At 46.4% G+C, this 20,353-nt stretch overlaps 3 protein-coding genes across 9 annotated transcripts in view; 2 read left to right on the top strand and 1 right to left on the bottom strand.

The window, feature by feature from the left end:
* The first annotated feature begins 632 nt into the window (after positions 1-632).
* On the top strand, positions 633-7,750 carry LOC118502632 (J domain-containing protein). 2 transcript variants are annotated; one of them, XM_036035036.1, is made up of 4 exons: positions 633-1,027; positions 1,180-1,836; positions 3,422-3,523; positions 3,745-7,750. In XM_036035036.1, the coding sequence occupies exons 2-4, from the start codon at positions 1,750-1,752 to the stop codon at positions 4,102-4,104; spliced, it is 549 nt and encodes a 182-aa protein (XP_035890929.1). In that variant the 5' UTR covers positions 633-1,027; positions 1,180-1,749; the 3' UTR covers positions 4,105-7,750. The 2 variants fall into 2 exon arrangements, with proteins under 2 accessions (XP_035890929.1, XP_035890940.1); XM_036035047.1 differs by having other exon boundaries at positions 633-904.
* A 733-nt stretch (positions 7,751-8,483) lies between these two features.
* LOC118502616 (prolyl 4-hydroxylase subunit alpha-1-like) overlaps positions 8,484-20,353 on the bottom strand; it is an 87,144-nt gene continuing 75,274 nt past the window's right edge. Inside the window, exons 3-9 of one of the 4 annotated variants that reach the window (XM_036035020.1) lie at positions 12,186-12,960; positions 11,011-11,260; positions 10,457-10,944; positions 10,213-10,385; positions 9,602-10,150; positions 9,361-9,526; positions 8,484-9,290 (exon numbers count right to left, since the gene is read on the bottom strand). In XM_036035020.1, coding sequence (XP_035890913.1) covers positions 9,205-9,290; positions 9,361-9,526; positions 9,602-10,150; positions 10,213-10,385; positions 10,457-10,944; positions 11,011-11,219 — 1,671 coding nt within the window. In that variant the 5' untranslated portion in view covers positions 11,220-11,260; positions 12,186-12,960 and the 3' untranslated portion in view covers positions 8,484-9,204. Of the gene's footprint in view, positions 9,291-9,360; positions 9,527-9,601; positions 10,154-10,212; positions 10,386-10,456; positions 10,945-11,010; positions 11,261-11,323; positions 11,949-12,185; positions 13,175-20,353 lie in introns of those variants that run through there. The other 3 variants (XM_036034993.1, XM_036035002.1, XM_036035010.1) reach the window with 3 other exon arrangements.
* On the top strand, positions 13,969-20,230 carry LOC118502597 (neutral ceramidase). 3 transcript variants are annotated; one of them, XM_036034980.1, is made up of 4 exons: positions 13,969-14,274; positions 17,227-17,695; positions 17,853-19,654; positions 19,729-20,230. In XM_036034980.1, exons 2-4 carry the CDS (start codon positions 17,519-17,521, stop codon positions 19,904-19,906), a joined length of 2,157 nt encoding a protein of 718 aa, XP_035890873.1. In that variant the 5' UTR covers positions 13,969-14,274; positions 17,227-17,518; the 3' UTR covers positions 19,907-20,230. The 3 variants fall into 3 exon arrangements, with proteins under 3 accessions (XP_035890873.1, XP_035890857.1, XP_035890864.1); XM_036034964.1 differs by lacking the exon at positions 13,969-14,274 and adding an exon at positions 14,318-14,490; XM_036034971.1 differs by lacking the exon at positions 13,969-14,274 and adding an exon at positions 15,353-15,620.

Genomic DNA, 20,353 nt, shown 5'->3' on the forward strand with positions numbered 1-20,353 from the left:
GACCAGATATCAGCCTGAATTACAAATGAGTTCTAAGGCTACGTATGCAGAGCATACTCAATCGAGATTAGAACTCAGAATAGACACCAGTATTGTTTTTTTTTTTTAATTCTATACCCTACCGACTACACAACCTTTGAAGCTAGTCCCCGGTGGCAACTACTACTACTACTTGTCTAGAAAGTGGAGAACTGATTACTATTAGCATGCCTATAACTCCTACCTCTGATAGCATCCGCAAAAGATGATAATCAACACCACAAACACCGCCGTAAAAACCAGCCAGTACCGTAAAATGAAAGGAGTCATTAGTGCCCATTACTTTTGCGTCAACCTTACCTGACTCAGGTTCGTAAACTCCCGCTCTCATACCTCACAGCACCGATTACACACGCCAGCGTTTACTCGGGGAAGTCCGGTTCCCCGGAGCCTGGACTGAAAATCCCCTCCCTCCCTTTCGTCTTCACCCTCCCTCCATGCCAATGTTCGCCCGTCGTTGATACCATCGTTCGAGAGCTCCAGCAGTACGGCGCTCACTCTCCGATTTGTCGACGGAGCAAGATGCTCGCACATCAGCGCGCAGCATACGCTCCGGAGGCAGCCCATACCGTACGGCCTCTGCGTTCGTATCAGCGTGGCTCTCGCAACGGGCAGCAGGCAACAGCAAAAGGCTCTTTAGCAGCGGGCCCGCTGTACCGATGCGTGGATGCAAAGGTCGGGCTTAGTGGTTGATCAGGCACGCTTGCGAGAGGTCGAATCGAAGTTAGCGAAATTCGTGTACACGCTCCAGAGCAACAGAGCCCAACCAGGCAACAAACTACCAACCATTCGTACACTTTCACACAAGCCGCAACATACATCGGGGTACGCGATAAGCTGTGGGCAGTGGTTGACCCACACACAGGTCAGTTGTGGTCCCAGGGTAGACCAGTGTTCCCGCTAGTCGAGGCGCATTAGTGTGGTTCCCGATAGTCGTGTGTCGCTTGTTGGGTAGTTGTCGCTGTGTTTTAGACGTGAAGTGGTGTAGGTACGTCAGGTTCACTTCTAGCTCGGGACTGCCCCCTCTACTCGGTGCCAGTGCAAAGTTTACCTTGGGTCTACGCAAGCAGATCGCTGCCAGTTCATATAGTCACACAAAAAAACACCCAAACGTCTCTCGGTTGTGTTGTCTCGTTTCAGTGAAGCGGAAAGCGCGGTCATCTAGTGGCACCATTTACGACATTTCGGCAACGGACAAAAACCCACAACACTCACCAAGTCCAACAAGTGTACAGCGACAGAGCTCGTCTGAGGTACTTAACGCCCGCATTACCATTTGGTTGGAGTCATCCGTCAATCAAACATCAGAAAACCCGTTCGGAGCATAGCCAGCAAAAGGGAAAGTCGTTCGATTTTGCAGCGGATTTTGGATTGTTTTTCGGGGGGGTCACTCGGCTAACCAGATCGGCGTGTCTGTTTGTGTGTGTGTTCTTGTGAATCTGTGAAATTTCTGTGCGTGTGTAGGGCAAGGTCGCAAAACCTAGACGGTGAGAATTGGCCCAGTAACGCCGTCGCGCCGTACAGCTCAGCGTATAACAACAGACCACCTTGAGCCTGTTTCATACATAGGCACCTGCAGCGCGCACACATAAACAATCGTGCAACAATCAACCCGTCGTTACGCACATCGAGCTTTGCAACTTCAACTTCGTCGTGTTTTCTTTAGAAGGACTGGTCTCACTGAACCTAGAACAACAACAGTCCCGAACGATGAGCGGAGTCGACGACATTCTGGCGTACAAGCGTGACTCTAAGGAGGATCTCTATGGGTTATTGAACTGCAGCGAAACGTCTACAGTAAGTTTTTTTGGAGAACCAATAACTTCAGACCAGATTATCCAACTACCATGGGCAATGAGAAGGTATAACTGGCGGCACAAGAACTCCGGAGGTTCTAGTACCTTTCAGAGTACCAAGAAGTAGGACCTCTTCACAATAATTTCCTTAATCAATTTCTCGACGATGAAGGTGTAATTCGAATAAGTGAACCCATAATTGAACCAAGTAATCTAGAAGGGGGACCCCATTTACAAGAAAATCCTGGAAAAATTCCAATCAAAATAGTAATTCCAACCCGGAATCCATTTATAATGTGGCTCACCCACTTCCTCGTGTTTGTGATTGGCAAAGAAATGCGCTTCAACCGTAAACATTTCCATTTCCCACTTCCCAGTGGTGGCACCAGGCGGAAAAGCTGTTTTTCTTTCCATTTATGATATTTGCTTTAGCGCTTTGTACTCAATGGCGCTCTCTCCCTCTCTCTCTCGCTCCTGGTTTCCGTTTCTTTTTTTGTTTGCTCCACCGGTTATTGCTTTGCTCCTTTTCCCGATGCAGTGGGAACGGTTTTGTGCAGTGCAGCGCATCTCAAGAATGGCCCTGGGATTTTGCACACACAATCACGACAGTGCCATCGTTGCAGTGCATCTGCATGTTTGTGTGCGTGTGTGTGCGTTGGAAAATATGCACACTAGCACAATATGAACCTCAACCTCGCTGAAACCCACGCTCTGCGCATTGTATATAATTATTTGTTGCATTCCCCGTTGCAGCAGTCAGCGAACCAAAACCTGCCAGGGTAGATGATGTTCCTTTGTTGCAAAATTGGTTCGTCTACAGTTTCGACAACAACGGTAAACTGTTCCATGTAATATTTTCTTTTTTTCCTTTGACAAGTGTTCACGACGAGGATGTTCTGTTCTGTTTCTTCTACTCGCCAACATCCCCAAACCGCCTCGTGAACTATCTTTCGAGCTCAGCACTTCCGCAATAATCCGCAATTCGTTGCACAAAGAGTACGTCTTTCAGGGATATCCTGGACGTATGTCGGGACCAATAAGCTAAAGACCTCCCTAACCTTCTCTGCCTCACACACACTCACACGCAGAGTCCTACCATCAAGAATCTCGTGCATTTTTTTATACATAAATGTATAAAAAACCCAGGAAGGGTAGGGTTTTTTTACGGTAATATACAACTGGTGTACATTATTTATGGAAACGTTCTGTGGCGAGTCCTTGGACCTCGCCCGGGGAAGATTTGCACCCCGGAGGGTAGCGATGTAAGTGCAATGAATAGAGTAAATGGGAGAAGGGGGGGGGGGGGGGTGAAGGAGCTGAAGAAGGAAGGACGGGGGGGCGAAAGGAAGAGCTGTTAAATGCCACTGCACATGACACAAGCTGAAATTCATTCTTGCTTTTACCATTTACCAGGTCCGTCGTCATCCTCCCTTCAAGGTGCACATGTTCACAACGTGCACTTTTGCGCATCTTTTACTTTCATTCTCAACCTCTCTCGCTTTCTTTCTCTCTCTGGCTCTCAGCCGATGTCATTAATAATGTTCTTTCTGTGTGTGTGTGTTTTTTTCTGTGTCCCCTCCCGACAGGTCGACCAAATCCAGGCCGAGTTTAAAATACTCGCGCTACAGTATCACCCGGACAAGAACGATGGTGACAAGGAGTCTGAGGCCAAGTTCCAGCAGCTGAAGGTAATGTTAATGATGATGATGATGATGATGATAAGTATGCCATTTGATGCACTCAATATACCTCCATCACCATCCTCGCCTTCCTTACCCCTTCCTGCATCTCATGCACAGCTTGTTGTTTTTCTCATTTCCTGGACTCCATGGAAATGACCGTTTTTTGTTTTTGTTTTCGCCATCACGAACGTGTCGTCATCTAATCATCACCCATTTGCTCCTCACAGGAAGCGAAGGAGATCCTGTGCGATCCGGAAAAGCGGGCCAGCTACGACAAGTGGCGCAACAGTGGCATCAAGATCAGCTACAAGAACTGGCTCGGCATGAAGGAGCACGTCCAGCAGAGCATGCACTGGGCTATCCCGAAAACGAAGGACCGGATGCTGCCGGAGGGTGGTGCAGCTGGTGGTGGCGGTGCCGGTGCCGGTGCCGGATCTGGATCGGGGCTGAGTGCGGCCCAACCGAACCCGGCCCATCGGCGTGCTTCGGAGGGCGGTGCGGCACTCTACTACGGTGGGCGTAAGGGTGAGTGGGGTTCAGAAAATTCGAGCGAAGTCGTCAGCAAGTTCCGCAACTACGAGATTTAAACAGCGGAACGAGGATGGAGGAGTGCACCCCGCTTGGGGTTGAGGTGATCCACAGAGGAAAAGCTTTTGTCTTTGAAGAGTCCTTGATGTCCTTGATACGTACCTCCACATACACACACACAAGTACACATGCACACTGCCTGCGTCTGCTACTCCCTGGCGGTGGGAAAGAAACACTAAACCACTCATTGAATCTTTCATCTCTTTCTCTCTAACTGTCTCCCTCTCGTTCGCCACCTGTCCGATTACCTCTCAACCTCTAAGACCACATCAACTAAGGGTTGCGAATTTAATGAACTCACGGTTGAATTGATAATTGGAGCAGATACGTTTCCATGTACTCTGTCTACTTCAGCGGACGGTAAACGTCCATGAATGTGTGTGTATGTGTGTGGTATTTGTGCGGTTTTCGTATTCAGCACACGCGGAGGGTTAATATTTTATCCCATCCTTCTCCGATCCCACTGCCCCATTTCGTCTGCGGTTCGAGGCTTCCTCCTCTATTTTGGCAAGGAACGCCCTTTCCGTTTTCTACCACATTCTACGCTTTCCGTCGCTGTAAACCGCCTCAGTAACTCATGTGTCACCAGCCTTCAACCAGCCCTACTACAGCCCCTTCCATTCCCAGTCTATCTGGTGAGGATGAAATGAAAATTGGATGCTGATGCTGATGATGATGATGAGAATCCTTGAGAAGCTATGCAGAAACAATACAGGCCCTCACCAAATATTGCTTCACGGGCAACGTATAGTGGTAAGAAAGTGAGCTTCAAAAGACCGCAAGCAAGGGTTAAATTGAAATTGATTTTTGTGCTCAAAGAAGACACACAAACTACTTACAATGGCGTGTAGACGAAGCGTACCGATGTGCGTAACACTTGGGTAATTGAATAATTAAATGAATTTGCTCGAAGAATTAATTGAGTGAAGAAGCTGAGGATGCCTATTATAAATGGGGCTGAAACGCAGAACAAAAAGTCTCTTAAGAAAAGAGAATTAAATAAAAAAATTACACACACACACACACACACAGTGAAAAAACAAACATTCACTGATGAATTGCAAGCTGATGTGCCCAAAAAACTATGTCGGGATCCAAGGATCAGTGTATTCTGAAGTCTGCAGGCTTATGTGAAAAAGAAGAAAAAGGAAAAAAACACAAAAAAAAGAAGAAACAACCCCCATCACCCCACTCTGACGCTATTTGGACCCTGAAACGTGTGTATTCCTGATGTTCTTCCCTTATTCTCGTGAATTGATGTGTTATAGTTGTTATATTGTTGTTGTTAAACGCACACACTCACAAAAGGAAACAAAAATGAGAAAAAAATCCTAAACACGATAAGGCGAAAACTAAAAAAAGAAGGACGACTAAACAAGAGAAAAAAAAATCAAGATAATGTACGAAGAAACGAACGAGAGAAGATAGGCAAAGAAACACAAACAAGATAAGAGCGCGACAAAATGACATCAGTAAAAGCTAAAACTTAGGGTGCTAAGCACCCGTATGAGTTGATAATGATGTAAGACGACAAAAACAATACAAGAGTAATGATTTCCATAACAACATCACGGTGTTCTAAGAACTTTTCAAGCAGCTGTCGAAGAAGCGGAAGGCAAAAACAAAAATGAAAAAATGAAAGTGAATTTCGAGACATAAGATGAACTAGATAAAGTGAGAAAGAGAAACAGAGAGAGAAGAAAAAGCAAAACAAATGTCAAAGTTTGTAAAAGATACAAACAAAGAAAAACAAAAACAATCAGATGAGATAAAATACAAAATGATCTGCTCTTTTGCTTTCTATTATAAGTATAGATACATACATATATTTATATACAAGAAGAGGCAAAAATGGAAAAGAAAACCCAACATGAAACTACTATTGAAACATCACACAAATACAAAGAAGAATTCCCTTTTTGTGCAAGGAAAGCATATTTTTGTTACCTAACTATACCTAATATACGATATAGAAGCACATCCCGGATGGCAAAATAGAACAAAAAATGGAAGACAAAACAAAATGTATGACATTGTATTTAAAACTATTTAAACAATCAAGCTGTGTAGATGATAATATACTGATATAGAGATATACATACATACACTACCGTAGACATATAGATTTATTGATGTTAAATGATGAAAATGATAGTCTCTCTTAACTCTTACAACTGCAAGTAGACGTGCGGGTGCGAGTAACTTATTGCATTAATGTTTCGTTCTTTGTCGTAGGGCACAGCTACAATTGTTTTAGCGTGTAAGTGAGATTACTATACCGTGTGAGTGTATGTACTACAACACAACTCTATTAACACACTGGTTGCTGTCCATTTATCAATTCTCTCACACAAACACACATACATATTAGTAATGGAATGTGTCACACATGATAAACCTCTTGTTGGAAGATTACACTTTAAAGAAAGAAAAACAAGTAAGAAATTACACATACACACACAACTCAAAGTTAAAAAAATACTAGGATGTGATGGACGGAATGTGTCCCTTTGACAAAGAAAAAAAAAAATGGTAGCAGAGCGCTGCTCTCAAAAATTGATTGACTTTATTCGGAATGACCTTTATAGAGAATTTGGAGATCCCTTTTACACCCGCGTGTTGGCAAAACAAAATTAAGAGAAAACAAAACATGCAAAATGTACTGTTATTTTACACAAGTTGGTGGTACTGAGATATGTATTGCATTGCACTTTGAAAACAAACAGCAAAGCAAAAGCAAAAAAAAAACATATAATAACAAATCAAAATGTTTAAGCAAAAAATGGTAAAACACATAACACAAACAGCACACAAACAAAAACTCACACTTTAAAGCACAGATCTGGTGCCTGCCAAATATCTGTCAGGATAGAGTATTCTAAACTGTAGCCTATATACTGTCTGGACTGTCACTGCAAAACAAAAGCTGTCACGCTAAAAGCAAAACCGTCGGATACTATTTATAAAACTCTATTTTTCGGCACTTTGCGCGCAGCCCAACGCTGCAAGCGAACAAACACAGGGTAACGATGTGAATGTAGTAGTCATAGTAGCGAAAAGGACCCACCTTACACACTGATACCACCACCCCTTAACACGCACACATTCTCTCAACCTCCGGGCCGATTACGATTGTGATTTTTGTTGTTTCCTGGGGGCCGATCGTGTGTCCTCGACATGATCGGTTTGTTTTAGTATTGCCTTACGGTTTGTTTTACCTGTGCATACATATATTGCTGTTTAAAAAAGAAAACATACACACACACACTCAAATAGTAGCTGACCACAGAGGAACGAACCCCATAGCCCACATATACTAAACAACCAAATAATAGTAAATTCTGAGGAGCGAGTCAGAAGCACTCAGCACTTGTCTCATTCCAAAATACGTGCAACAAACAGTAAAAATGTGTAATAGTATTAGGTGGATTTTTTTTGTGTGCAAATAATGTTTGATATACTACATATATATACATATACACAGATGCAAACCAGGCAAAACAAAGTCTATACAACAAGCAAAGCCAATCTTCCTCAAGCAAGATAAATCTTTGAACAAGGCAAACATACACAAACAAAGAAACACGCATACAAAGAAAATATGGTAAACAATTAACAATCGTATTAAAAGAAAAGCAAACAAAACAACAAAAGAGAAAAAAAAGACACAAGTAAAATCGACAAAAAAAAATTGATGTAATGTTGGTGTGTGTTTCCTAATACCCAACCATACCACTCATCATCAGACACACACATACCCTTCCCGGTGTATGCGTAATAATTATTCCCGTGGAAACAAATACATTCATTCGGCGTTTATTGTTAGTATATTGAGAAATTTTGTTACTTACTTGGGTTGCTGCAGGAGTCCCCGATGTTGCTCATAGGTGAGTGCTGACCACTGCCAATCCGAGGTCTGGTCGAAGCTTCAGCGCCATCACTGTATCTCCGTTTGAGACTACCACACATTCTTCTCTCTCATACGCAGAATATGGCGAAGGAGTCTTGTGAGGCTGAAGTCTCTGCTTAGTCGCATAGGACTAGTCGTACGAACATTGTGTGGGATTTGACCGATGAGATCGTGCAATCAAAATTGTCATCCGAGCATATCCGTCAAATTCCCAAACAACGTTTGTACGGCTAGTTTTATACGATTGCTAAATCCAGGCAGAGTCTCCAATGGTTAGCTCGTGATTGGGGTGCGACTTCTCCAGTGTCCTCCATTGACAGCACATTTTCGTTGGCTCTAGTTGACTTTCTTTCACATAGCATTCCCTGATAGCTTCCATCTATCCCTTCTACGACTGGTTTCTTCCTATAAAGCGAGAGCTGACCTGCAATTATTTTCTCTATTTTCTCTTTACCTTTGCTTCCTTGCTTTTAATTTTACGTAAAAATGCTTTATTTCACAATTTTAGTACGGGAATTTCTTCCTCTCACACCACTTGGGGCTTGCTTTGCTGTTTAGTTTCTCGATCGCCTGAACACACGTCAAACACGACTTTAATTTGAACGGTGTTGCTACAACAACTCCTCCTTCAAGGACGCACATACATCCCATTTTAAATACATCCTATCAACATCTCTCCTACCTTTAAAGCTTCAGCTTTTGTGTTAAATGTTAAACGAATCCATTTTCTTCACCTTATGGTGGCGAAAAACATGGAGTGGTTTTTGGTGTTCTCTTAAATATGAGGCATGGATGTCGACTGGGTGTTGGTATGTGTTTCGATGACAAATGACAAGCAGAACAAGTATGGCAAGTGAAGAAAAAAAGGGGTTAGCAAAATTTACTAAGAGACATAACCTAGACGAGGAGCTGCGAAAAGGAAAAACAGAACTGATCTGGAAGTACTCAAAGCAAGCTCTCGTTAAATTAATAAAATTTCTGTCTCTGTCTCTCTCTTCGCCTAACTAAACTATGTATGGCCTCACTGTTCTTTTTCGTGTTTAACAATTTAAAGTTGGCACTTACTTAAACTTACTTCAAACATCTCGTTGCGTGGTTATAATTTGAAACTAAACACTATGGCAGATTTGCGTTTGGTATTAGGTCATGGTGGTAGGATGATATGCTGGTTTCGCTACCAGTTATACTATCAGAACTCTTCCTCCGAGTGGTCTAGCTGTAGCCCGCACGGTCTTCGAAACTCTTGTCCACGCTCATGGATCCATTTGTTCGATACTGAAAGAAGATATATACGGTAGTATTAGCATTCTATTTGTATCACTATCCCAACACTACAGATAAATACCCCATTTGGTGCCGGTAAGTACCGGACAGGCGGCATGCCGTGTCGCGTAGTCACCGCGGCCGGATGCGTGCAGATTAAACCAGAAGGCGGCAGTCCCTTTGCGAGGCCACAGAGCCAGATGCAGCGAAGGAAATACGGTCGCACCACCCTGTGTTACATCACTCATCTAAAACGGAAAATAAAAACTCATCGCTCAATTCGTCTCTCCCGTGGATATCCCAAATGACTCCAATAATCTTACGTAAAACAGTACGGTAGCGATACGATTGCCGGTACCGAGACTCTTGAATGCGTTGCGTTCCTCGCGCCTCGCAAAATCAAAGTGTGGCTCGTAATGGCCACCAATGCCGTAGTTTACAACCTGCAACTCTTCCGCCGTTTCCATCGTCAGCCCCGTCATGTCCTCAACACGCCGGCTAATCGTGCGGATCATCTCATCCTCCGCATCTTTCAACCAGGCCGACTTGCTGATGCGATAGTTGGCAAACTCTAGCTCTCCCGTTTTGTAGTTCTGCACCGTCGCCCGGCGGAACCGTGGCCGAGCGTACTGCTTGATGCGTTCGATTTCCCGGTCGGACATCACCTCGTGGTAAATGACGATGTACGGACGCAAATACGCTTCTTCGAGCTTTAGTGGACCGATCCGTAAAAATGGTGACGTGTTGGTGGTGTATCGGCAGACGAGCTGCGACCGTAGCTCGATTGGTGGTTGCTGTTCACCTCGGCACAGCTGCTCGTACAACTTGCGCTCGCTGGTGTCGTATACGTGTGCTGTTGCCTCTTTCTGGATCTTCTACAAAAAAGGGGACAGCGTTAACTCATCGTGTGCGACTCATCGTGTCGGTTACGTACCGTGGTGGTGTCAATCGGGACCTCCTCGCTACCATCGTCTCCACGCAGTATCTTTTGCTGGGCTTCCTTTTGCAGCTCCTTCTCATAGTACGCCTTGTTGCTGACGGCACGCTCGTGATCCGGTACTAGCTCGAGCAGTTCTTCCGTCATCGAGAGGGCCGTCTGAATGTTTCCTGTGAGTGGATCAGAATGGGTTTCTTGTTACGCAACTTAATCTCTCTCACCAAGACTACCATCATCGAACCTTGCTTAAATGTAGAGAACGCTAAGTACTCCAGCACATCCTCTTTGGTCGCGGTACGGTTAACCTCACTCGTTAGTCGATCCATTGCTTCGCGCATCCACAGCACCGTGTGATAGTAATCTCCATTGAGGTAACTTTGACGTCCCAGCTCAAAACAATCGCCGGCGGATAGTTTCGTACTGTACTGCACCCCATTAAGCATACCCCGGGCAAGGCTAGCCGTGTCCAGGTTGTACGTGTCCTGCAACCTCATCAGCGCAACTGCCGCCCCATTCAGATCCTCATCCGATGGGAACTTTAGCACACTCCGGAAGCTTGTCACGTTCTCGAGAAATTCCTTCCCAACTTCGTATGTCATAAGATTTTCTACGTATCGCCAGTCGGTCGTGAGACGCTTGGTCAGCAGAAACGCATTGACCGGATTCGATAGGTACGCACTCACGTCCCGGGCCGCTTCCGTGTGTTCCCGCCGATACTCGTGCACTTTTCTGCAGGGGCGATAAGGTGATAAGTGTTAAATTACGCCTCTACAGCATTTTAAATTGCATACTTACCGGCGCAGCTGCATCAGCTTTTCTTCCTGCGCTTGTACGTAACTGTCGAGATTGGTAATTAGTACGGCTTCCGTTTCGAGCAACTCTTCCATATCTGCCAACGCGGTAAACAGTTCACCGTCGACCGGTGGCTGCAGTAGCAGCAGGGTGATGCCGGTTGCCACCAACACCGGTAACATCTTCCCGTACAGTGTGGGATGACGACACATCACGACGATCCCGAGCTGGGGGAGCTAGCAATCGCAAATGGCTGAAAAAAAAAATAGATCAAACGTTGAGGCGTGCTACAGTGGATGCTTTATAAGCAACTTACTAAATTAACTGCAGAATTAAAAAGAACCTAGATCACACACACGCCCAATGTTTCTTGAACAGCTTCTTTACACGTCTAACTCTTTCAAGTCGTACCGACATATGGGGGCTACAACGGGCGAGATATGCTGATCTCGCCTCTGTATGTACTGTTTACGTGGTAATGCCACAGCGTTACGCTATGCTTCTACCGCATGTTGGTGCTGGCGTAACGACGATCGCTAGTGCTATGACCCGCGTCCCTAAGCGCGACTGCCGACCGCACACTCTTGATAACGATCATAGCATATTTCAATGCTCCCGAAGAAACACAGGAAGTGTCGACGTTGGCAGAAGGAACGTTCTAACGTCTGTGCTTGGTGGGAGATGCCAGCATGTGCACGATCGAACATAGACGATCTCTGGTTTGCTAGTTTATCCAGCGAATAATACGAAAGCACACAGATGCATCATATGGTGAACATATTAAGGCCATGACGATGTACCCTGTCTTTGGAGAAAGAACCCAATAGCGACATCGGTTGCCAACAAAGACCGGGCCCCGGGTATCAAATCCTATCCGGAGATTGTTCCTCTCGAAAGCAGTGGTCTATCGAGCAGAGGGTTACCACTGATAAAATCAAGTCAAGGAAGCTGGATTTGGTAAAGCCTAGAGGAGAACGACATCTCTGAGGTTGTAGTTGTGAGTCAAAGAAGAAGTAACTCTCTTTCCTTCATTTTCGATAAACAGTTGATTGTTGGTATGGAAAACTGAATCTTGGGTTGAAGTTGAATGTTGCATTAATTTCGGATATGCTTGATGTTCCCTTAAAACACACTTATACACTCACGAAGGAAACAATGATTAGCCTAGCTTTACTTACCCGTTCGGAAGGTTGCAAGTCTTTCACGTTCGCACTCAAAAGGGTGTTGGTCCGCGACTGTTTCCAGCTAGACCACCACTGTTGCTGCCGCTGGTAGACGATATGTTCGACGCAATGCTTCGTCTTGCACCAACAAATGCCGCTCGATATCTGTTACTGCACCTTTAGCTCTGCACCCAACTGCAGCAAAACACACCGGGAACGCACATTCAAACTACACGGCATACTATGACAGCACTGTACGACGCGAACAAACTAACCGAATGGCAACACGATTCCCTTTTTCACGATTCGCTACACAATTACCGTGCCAGTATACGGCTCCGTGGTGACTGCGTCCTGGCTCGGTGTCGCGAGAGTATGCTACAATGATGCCGTAATGCGTTACACTACAGTGTACCAAGGCTAGTGGGTTGCACGCCGCCAAATACCACAGATGCTACACCGTGCGGGGGTGTATGTAGGAAAAGGAAGTCTTTTTCTTCTTTGGCTGGTACGGTTTTGTTTTGTACTGCTCTCGGTGTAGTGTGTGGTGTTCCGTAGAGTCACGTAGCCATCTGTCATAAAACTCGAGTCCGGCTTCGTTGTTGTTGTTATGCGATCCTCAGCATGCAGCGCGATACGCAGATGCCATCGAAAGAGCGAGAGAGTGAGTGAGTGAGCGAGAGAGAGAGAGGGAGAGAATAAAATTCACCCTATGAAAATCTCACCCCAGCTGCATCAGCGCTTGGCCGGTATATGCACCATTGGAGGGAAAGAGACCGAGAACGCAGTTCTATAGTAGCAGGAGCAGGAAAGCATCAGAAAGTGAGAGAGGGAGAGTAGTTGCATTAGGGGTGTGTTTTTCACAGTGTATCACGCTCTTGAAATCAGCCGGATCACTATGGGAGCTGTACGACAGATATTTACCGCCTTTTTTATGTTTTAGTAGGACAGATCTCCGATTGGGATACAAAAACTGAAGTCACTGTAAAGTCGTGTAGGACTAGTCATATAAATATTATATGGGATTTGACGAATGAGGTCGGATGATAGTTTTGATTGCACGACCCCATTCATCAAATGCCCATACAAAGTTTGTACGACTAGTCGTATGCGACTGTGCAGTCACTCCAGCGTATCCTAATTGTGTGATGCTGTTAAATAAATGTCAATCAACATCGTAACTTTCTGAACTGTACGGTTGAATCCAATCGCTCTCCGGACAGTTTGTTGATTATTTAAAAATGAGTGTATAAGCTTTAGAACACATCAACAGGCATCAACTGTTCTGTGATGGTTTTGTATTGTGGCGTATGCGGTCATTAAGGGGTAGTCGGAGACTGATTGTCCATATACATACAGGTAAGGAAGCCTGAAGGGAGTAGAAGTCTTCGCGAGGTAGTAGAGCCAAAGGAGCCTTGAGAGGTCGTCGTTCTCCATTTTAGGGATCCTTGGCTTGGTTTACCTGTAGCTGGATGTAGAGTCCTTGATACGGATAGACGTTAGAAACCAGAGGCTATTCGACGCTTGATGCTGCCATGTGAGAAATTAATCTTTAACTTTTGACCACCCAGATGAGCCCAGTGTGCCTGATGCTGGTCATAAAACTATTCCATTTTCCTCTTTAGTGTTCCTGTATCTCTTTTCCTCGCTTGTCGCCATGTTGTCCATCCATCTCGCTTTTACTATGCCGCTTACCAACCACACACACATGCACAGAAACACACGCACACAACGGATGCGCTCCCATGCAGCATAAGCAAAACAGCAGTGTTATTGTTTCGGCTGTGGCCGAAAGGGGTTTTGTTTTGTTTTATCGCGTAGTGATTTGGTTCCCGTGAGCGCTGATAGTGTGGTGCTGCTGCCGCGTGTACGGGTCATAGTTTCGAGCAAAACGCTGCCATACACTTTCATCCCCTAGCGCAATCCCACCAGCCAAGTTTGTTCGATTCGGGGTGCGTTTTATAATTGTAGTGATCCCCGGCACTGTGGATGAAGACCACCACGCACGGTCAACGGTTTTACGAACGTGCAAGCAGCAATGGCACTTCGGGACGCGCACACTAACACTGCAAGCCTGCGTTCGACTGTGTCCGACAATCGCTAAGTAAGTCCTCCGGTTGTCTAAAGGACATAACGCGCTGTGCATTTCCGTGTATGAGGGTGTGTGTGTGTGTGAGTGTGTGAAATCAGGACGCTAGTATAATTAAGCAGTGCATCTCAGCAGTTCAAACTACAATCAATACACCAAAGGCCTCCATTTTCTTTGAACCGCACCTGCTACTGCTGCTGCTATTGCTGCTCCAAAATGCCCAAATCAATAGTAGGTATTAGGTAATGGATCGTGCGCACGATCACGGCCCAAACCAGCCAGCACACACCCAGTGGGGAGGCCCCGAACTGTTGAGGTCCCGAAATAACTGTTGGCTTTCAAATCTTCACAAACTCGTAGTTCCCGTAGGTTTGCCGATCGACCCGGGAAGCTTCTGTTGTTTTACCGGGCGACCACATGTCGGTATCCGCAAGACAAAGTCTCAAAAGCGTCAAACCATCAAACGACTTCAAAAGCCTTCAAAAGACTTCAAAAGACATCAAAAGACTTTAGGAATACGAATACGTGAACAGTAAAATACGTCCGCCATACGGCCATTACGAGCACCCTCCCGGGGAATGGCGATAATGACGGCTAATAATTAGCTTTTTTCTGCCTTTCCTTTCAGCACACGGGCGCGTGTACTCTGTGTGACTCTCCGTTTCCAATCACTGTTGGCCTTATATGACTGTCGGTGATGATACCATTGTGCCGTTTTGTATTCGCTTGTGTTTTAAATTTCTTGTTGAGATTGAGGGCTGCTGTTGTTGCTGCTATGGGTAGACCCCGTAGGAAAGCAAACCCGTTCACCGTTCACGGTGTGCCCTTCGTAGCTGCAGTCTGAATTTGACCTGCAGCCAAGCAGTTGGAGACCGTTTTAAACTTCCGGTGCAATAAGGCAAACTGCAGATTACTGATCAGCCTATCTCCCACTTGACAAGCGCTCAAGTCGAACGGATTCACAGTAGCTAGTCAGGATCAGTCACCTCGCAGGGGTTGTTTGTGAGGATTATAATCGTGCCCGATTACTGACGTTTTGCCGGTAGAGTCGACAGAGTGGCGAGAAGATGCACAATCCACTCGTGATGTAGTGCATTGTGCTCCCGATATTGGGAATTCTCGAGCGTCCGTTGTACGAAGCACTCGAAACGGCACGGTGGTGGAATCTCCGTAGTCACTTGTCTGATAAGATCCGTGCCTGTTGTACATATTATTATAAATAGTGGACATTAGACATCTTCATTAGTGCAAAAACAGCCCGGTGACGGTGAGTGTGCTGTTGCCTGGAGCGCTTGCTAGGTTCCAGTTTCAAGAGCAACTAGTGAGTTGACAACAGGGTGACTGTGTGATCGTGAAGAAAGGTTGGTAGCTTTTTTTTTCGTTTGGAAGGGAATCGACCACCGAAACAGGTCTTCGACATGTCTCCATGAGTTAGGAAAGCGGTGCATTTACACAACCCACACACGCCACACATATCTAAGGCCAAGGGCACCACCGTAGGGAATGCTAAGTAAAACTGAATCGATGCAAATGCGCATGTGTTGGCCACTCTCTGGTACGCGAGCATACGGCACACGTCGAAGCTCAATGAGAGCATGGCCAACCGTGCCAGTCAGTGTACGAACTCCCGTCTCGCGACATTTCACACCGCTGGAGGGAGAAATATGGGACACATGCGTATCAAAACCAACCCCGAACGGTGATCGTTCAGGTCTTCACTCTGCACAGCTAGATCATCGTCTACAGTGATGAATGTGAAAAAAAGCGATCAAATGCACCGGAAGAGACATCCACCAGAAGGCCTTTGGTAGTGCTGACGTGCAAAGAAACTCACCAAAAGGTTTGCATCGAAAATTTTTGAATATCGCAACCGATTTACCGAGGGTAGGTACCATCGTCCGTTCATCAGTGTGTCGGTGTTGCACATGTGGTAATCTCAGGTGGAATCGCGCATTACATAATGGCCGATACCCTACTAGTTTTTGGAAGCAACAACTTGCTCCGGCTCGCGGCAACTAATAATAGCGGGAGCGGGATGTATTGCAAGCTGCTTTGGTGTGTGTTTTGGTTTCAGTCTGGTCTGGTCTTGTTTGGGTTTTTTTTTTGTTGTTGGTTGTTGGTTGTGTCTGAAAGGGAAGGGGATCCAAGAGTTAAATATATTCCGGAATATTGAGCCGACCGACCGACCAGATTCGATTGAGCAGATTTGGTACAGAGTCGTTGCAGAGTACTGTAGATCATGCTCACTTGATACGTTGGATGGTAAGCTGGACTTAGAATCAGTTCAGTATGATGGACGCGTCTCTTACAATGTAATTGTCGCATTAAATTAAAATAAAATTTGAATAGCTGAGGCAAGAAGAGGTAGACATGGAGGAACCAAACAGATATGAGGTGACAGTTAGTAACAATCGAGTTGGGATGTATTAGGATGTTACGGTACGCGGTTACAAATAATGAGCAGTAGGTAGTCTCTGGTACCTATGCCGAGTCCAGCAGAACGCATAGCAAAAACAGCATTGTAATTTGCATGCAGAATACCGGAAATGACAGCTCGCGTGGTGTTTATCTTGCCTCTGATCGTGTCGTGTCGGCTCTTATCAGTAATCAATCGTTGTTCATGTTAACGGGTTCACTTTGACATGTGTTATACCCGCTTGTAATAGCGCACTATTGCTTTATCACCTCTCCCCAGGGGAGGTCTGTTGGGAAAGGAAGCTGCAAAGACACACACACACAGACACGCACGTATATGACCTACAGCCACTGCGTGGTTATCGTTATCGAACCGGAAACACACGAACAAGTGACGCATAACGTTCGAGATCTTCGCCGTAGGGGCATCATTTGCATGCAGGGGAATAATAACACTGCTAGCCGGTGTTCATGGTCAGTTCGAAGGAACAACTCGTACCGAAGGTTAACATTTCTCTCTCTCCCTTTCGTTATTGTTTTATCTGTCACCAGAGTCCATCCACGGGCTATCGACAATTTACCAAGGTTTGCAGTATGTCGATTATCGACGCTATTATCGGCCCCGTTTTCGTTTCATCAGCATCTCAGTGAGCTGTCGGACGTGTAGAGAGCTGAAGAGGTTTTCATCGGAGGAAGCGGAACTACATCCTCTACAATCAACCAAAAGAACCTGCAAGCAAACACAGAGTGTGGGATACGTTCACAAGGGAAGTAAGAGAGCTGGTGCAAAAGAGGAAGTTGTTCCGGTGTCCATCGTCCATCAAGCGGAGATCAAGCAACTCTGATGGAGCGACTTCAAAGGCATCCGCGTTGGAGTAGCACAGCGTCGACCAAGTGTGGTCTGATGTCGCGTTGGTTGTTCCTAGGAATGCTGCTAGCACTGACGATCGGCATGGCTAGCGCGTACAAAGTGGGTGTGGGACGAGCGGACTGCACTGGACCTTCGGTGGAAATCACTTTTGTAAGTAATACCCCTACTCGATAAACCAAGAGTTCTGGATCTCTCAAAATCTGAGAGTTCGTTAGATCGAAGAAGAATTAGAGTCCTAGGGATTCTTGACTATTTTGGTGCTCTCTGTGAAATAGATATTGGAAGTAACGATTTCCTCTTGTTTCAGATGGGCTACGCACAGGTGACGCAGCGTGGAACTGGCATTCATCTGCGCCAATACGCACGGTCCTTCATAATTGAAGATGAGACCGGCACACGGGTCGTGTTCGTCAGTGTTGATGCCGGCATGATGGGCCACGCGATCAAGCGCGATGTGCTGGCCGTGCTGCAGAAGAAGTACGGTGAACTGTACACCCACGAGAACGTCGTTATCAGCGGTTCACACACCCACTCGACACCGGGCGGTTTCCTGATGTACCTGCTGTACGATCTAACCACGCTCGGGTTCGTCCCGGAGACGTTCAATGCGCTGGTGCACGGTATCGCGCAGAGTGTCATCCGTGCGCACAACAACATGGTCGATGCGAAGATTTACGTCTCAGAAACGGAGGTGTTGGACGCTAACATTAACCGGAGTCCGTCCGCTTATGAGAACAACCCTGAAGAGGAACGGGCACAGTACGAGCACAACGTGGACAAGACGTTGGTGCAGCTGCAGTTCGTGCACGCACGCGATGGTACACCGTTCGGTGCGATCAACTGGTACGCGGTCCATCCTACCTCGATGAACAACACGAACCGGCTGGTATCGAGCGATAACGTTGGCCTGGCTGCGATAATGCTGGAGCAGGAGAGAAATCCTGGTTCGCTAGTTGGCAAGGGTGAGTTTGTCGGCGCGTTTGCGTCCAGCAATCTGGGCGATTCCTCACCGAACATCAACGGCCCGAAGTGTGAGAAGACGGGCCTACCGTGTGATGTACTGACCTCTTCGTGTCCATCTGGCGCTGGTGCATGCTTTGCGTCCGGACCCGGTCGTGACATGTTCGAAAGTACGCAAATTATCGCCGATCGGTTGTATCGGGCAGCGGCCGGGTTGCTTGGTACGGGAAAGTCTACCAAAGCACGTGAGGTGACCGGTCCGGTTGGGTTCATGCATCAGTACATAGACATGACAACGGCAGAAACGGTCGCCTTCGATCGGGCGTCACGTAGCTTGGTGCGTGTACGAGGCTGTTTGCCTGCAATGGGGTACAGCTTTGCCGCCGGCACTACAGACGGTCCGGGTGCGTTCGACTTCCAGCAAGGCACGATCACGGACAATGTGCTGTGGAATGCGGTCCGAGACTTTATTGCCGAACCGACGCAGGACGATAAGGATTGTCAGGCACCGAAGCCGATTCTGCTCGCGACCGGTCGTGCCCGCTTCCCGTACGATTGGCAGCCCAAAATCGTACCGACCCAGCTGCTGGTCGTCGGAGACTTTGCAATGACCGCTGTACCGGGCGAGTTCACGACGATGGCCGGTCGTCGGCTGCGTACGACAGTTGCCCGTGCCTCAGTAGCGGCCGGTGGACGTGATCTGCAGGTTGTGGTGGCAGGCCTGTCCAACATGTACACGAGCTACATCACCACACCGGAAGAGTACGAAATTCAGCGTTACGAAGGTGCATCTACGCTTTACGGACCGCACACCCTGACGCTGTATCTGGAGCAGTACAAAAAGTTGGTCGGTGCGCTCGTACGCAACGAGTCTCTGCCGGCTGGTCCAACGCCACCGTACGAGGACGACAAACAGATTTCACTTACGACCGGCGTCATCTTCGATTCGCATCCGCTCGGCAAAGAGTTTGGTGATGTGAAGGTACAGCCGGAACCGGTTTACGAGCGTGGTGCGACCGCTAGTGCCGTATTTATTGCGGGCAATCCGCGCAACAATCTAATGCACGACAAAAGCTTCTTTACGGTCGAACAGCAGCAGCTGGACGGCAACTGGACTGTCATCGCTACCGATGCGAACTGGGAGACGAAGTAAGGAAGAGTCGGGACAGGTGACATGAGATGCGATTATGGATACATAATGCTTGTTTTTCTCTCCGTTCTAGGTTCCGTTGGGAACGCACCTCCACCATACTGGGCTTTAGTGATATCGAGTTTAGCTGGACGATTGGGCCAAACACACCGGAAGGAATGTACCGTATGCGACATTTTGGCTATTACCGATACATCCTCGGCGGAGTCTATCCGTACGTGGGCATTACAAACACGTTCAACGTAAACTAGGGGATCTCATGAGGCGATGGAGGTTCCACTGTGCAGCCATACTAGCATTGAATTCGTTGTATCGAAACAAACATTTGAATGTAGAATTACAAAACGTATGGAGAAGACCCAGTGATGTCTTTTTGTCTCGGGACGTTAAGACCGTGGCAAACGTACAGTATGAACGAGTGAGAGAGGTAGAGTGAGATGCAAATGAAGAAGAAAAAAAAACATTCCATTGCTATCTTGTAACCAAATAGACTAGTCACTGGATATTCGCGCTTAGTTAGAAATTATTTTTCGATTACGAATTTTATATTAAACCAATACCTATTCCAAAATCTATTCGCTGGCTCGTGTTTTTTTTTACCGTTTTTGTGTTTGATTCTGAGTTGCAAAACCGAAAGGAGCCTTTTTCACATGAAAACCTGTCTACAAAGCTCGAACAGTTCTAAAAAAGCTTGCAAA

The sequence above is a fragment of the Anopheles stephensi genome, chromosome X (genome assembly GCF_013141755.1).
Source record: "Anopheles stephensi strain Indian chromosome X, UCI_ANSTEP_V1.0, whole genome shotgun sequence".
Taxonomy (NCBI): Eukaryota; Metazoa; Arthropoda; class Insecta; order Diptera; family Culicidae; genus Anopheles; species Anopheles stephensi.

What these genes read in the sequence shown, in the direction of transcription:
- LOC118502597 (XM_036034980.1), top strand. Translation starts at nt 17,519, where the DNA reads ATGGAGCGACTTCAAAGGCATCCGCGTTGGAGTAGCACAGCGTCGACC. An exon ending in CTTCGGTGGAAATCACTTTT is followed by an intron (nt 17,696 to 17,852) that starts GTAAGTAATACC and finishes CTCTTGTTTCAG; the next exon opens with ATGGGCTACGCACAGGTGAC. An exon ending in GATGCGAACTGGGAGACGAA is followed by an intron (nt 19,655 to 19,728) that starts GTAAGGAAGAGT and finishes TCTCCGTTCTAG; the next exon opens with GTTCCGTTGGGAACGCACCT.
- LOC118502632 (XM_036035036.1), top strand. Translation starts at nt 1,750, where the DNA reads ATGAGCGGAGTCGACGACATTCTGGCGTACAAGCGTGACTCTAAGGAG. An exon ending in ACTGCAGCGAAACGTCTACA is followed by an intron (nt 1,837 to 3,421) that starts GTAAGTTTTTTT and finishes CCCTCCCGACAG; the next exon opens with GTCGACCAAATCCAGGCCGA. An exon ending in CCAAGTTCCAGCAGCTGAAG is followed by an intron (nt 3,524 to 3,744) that starts GTAATGTTAATG and finishes TGCTCCTCACAG; the next exon opens with GAAGCGAAGGAGATCCTGTG.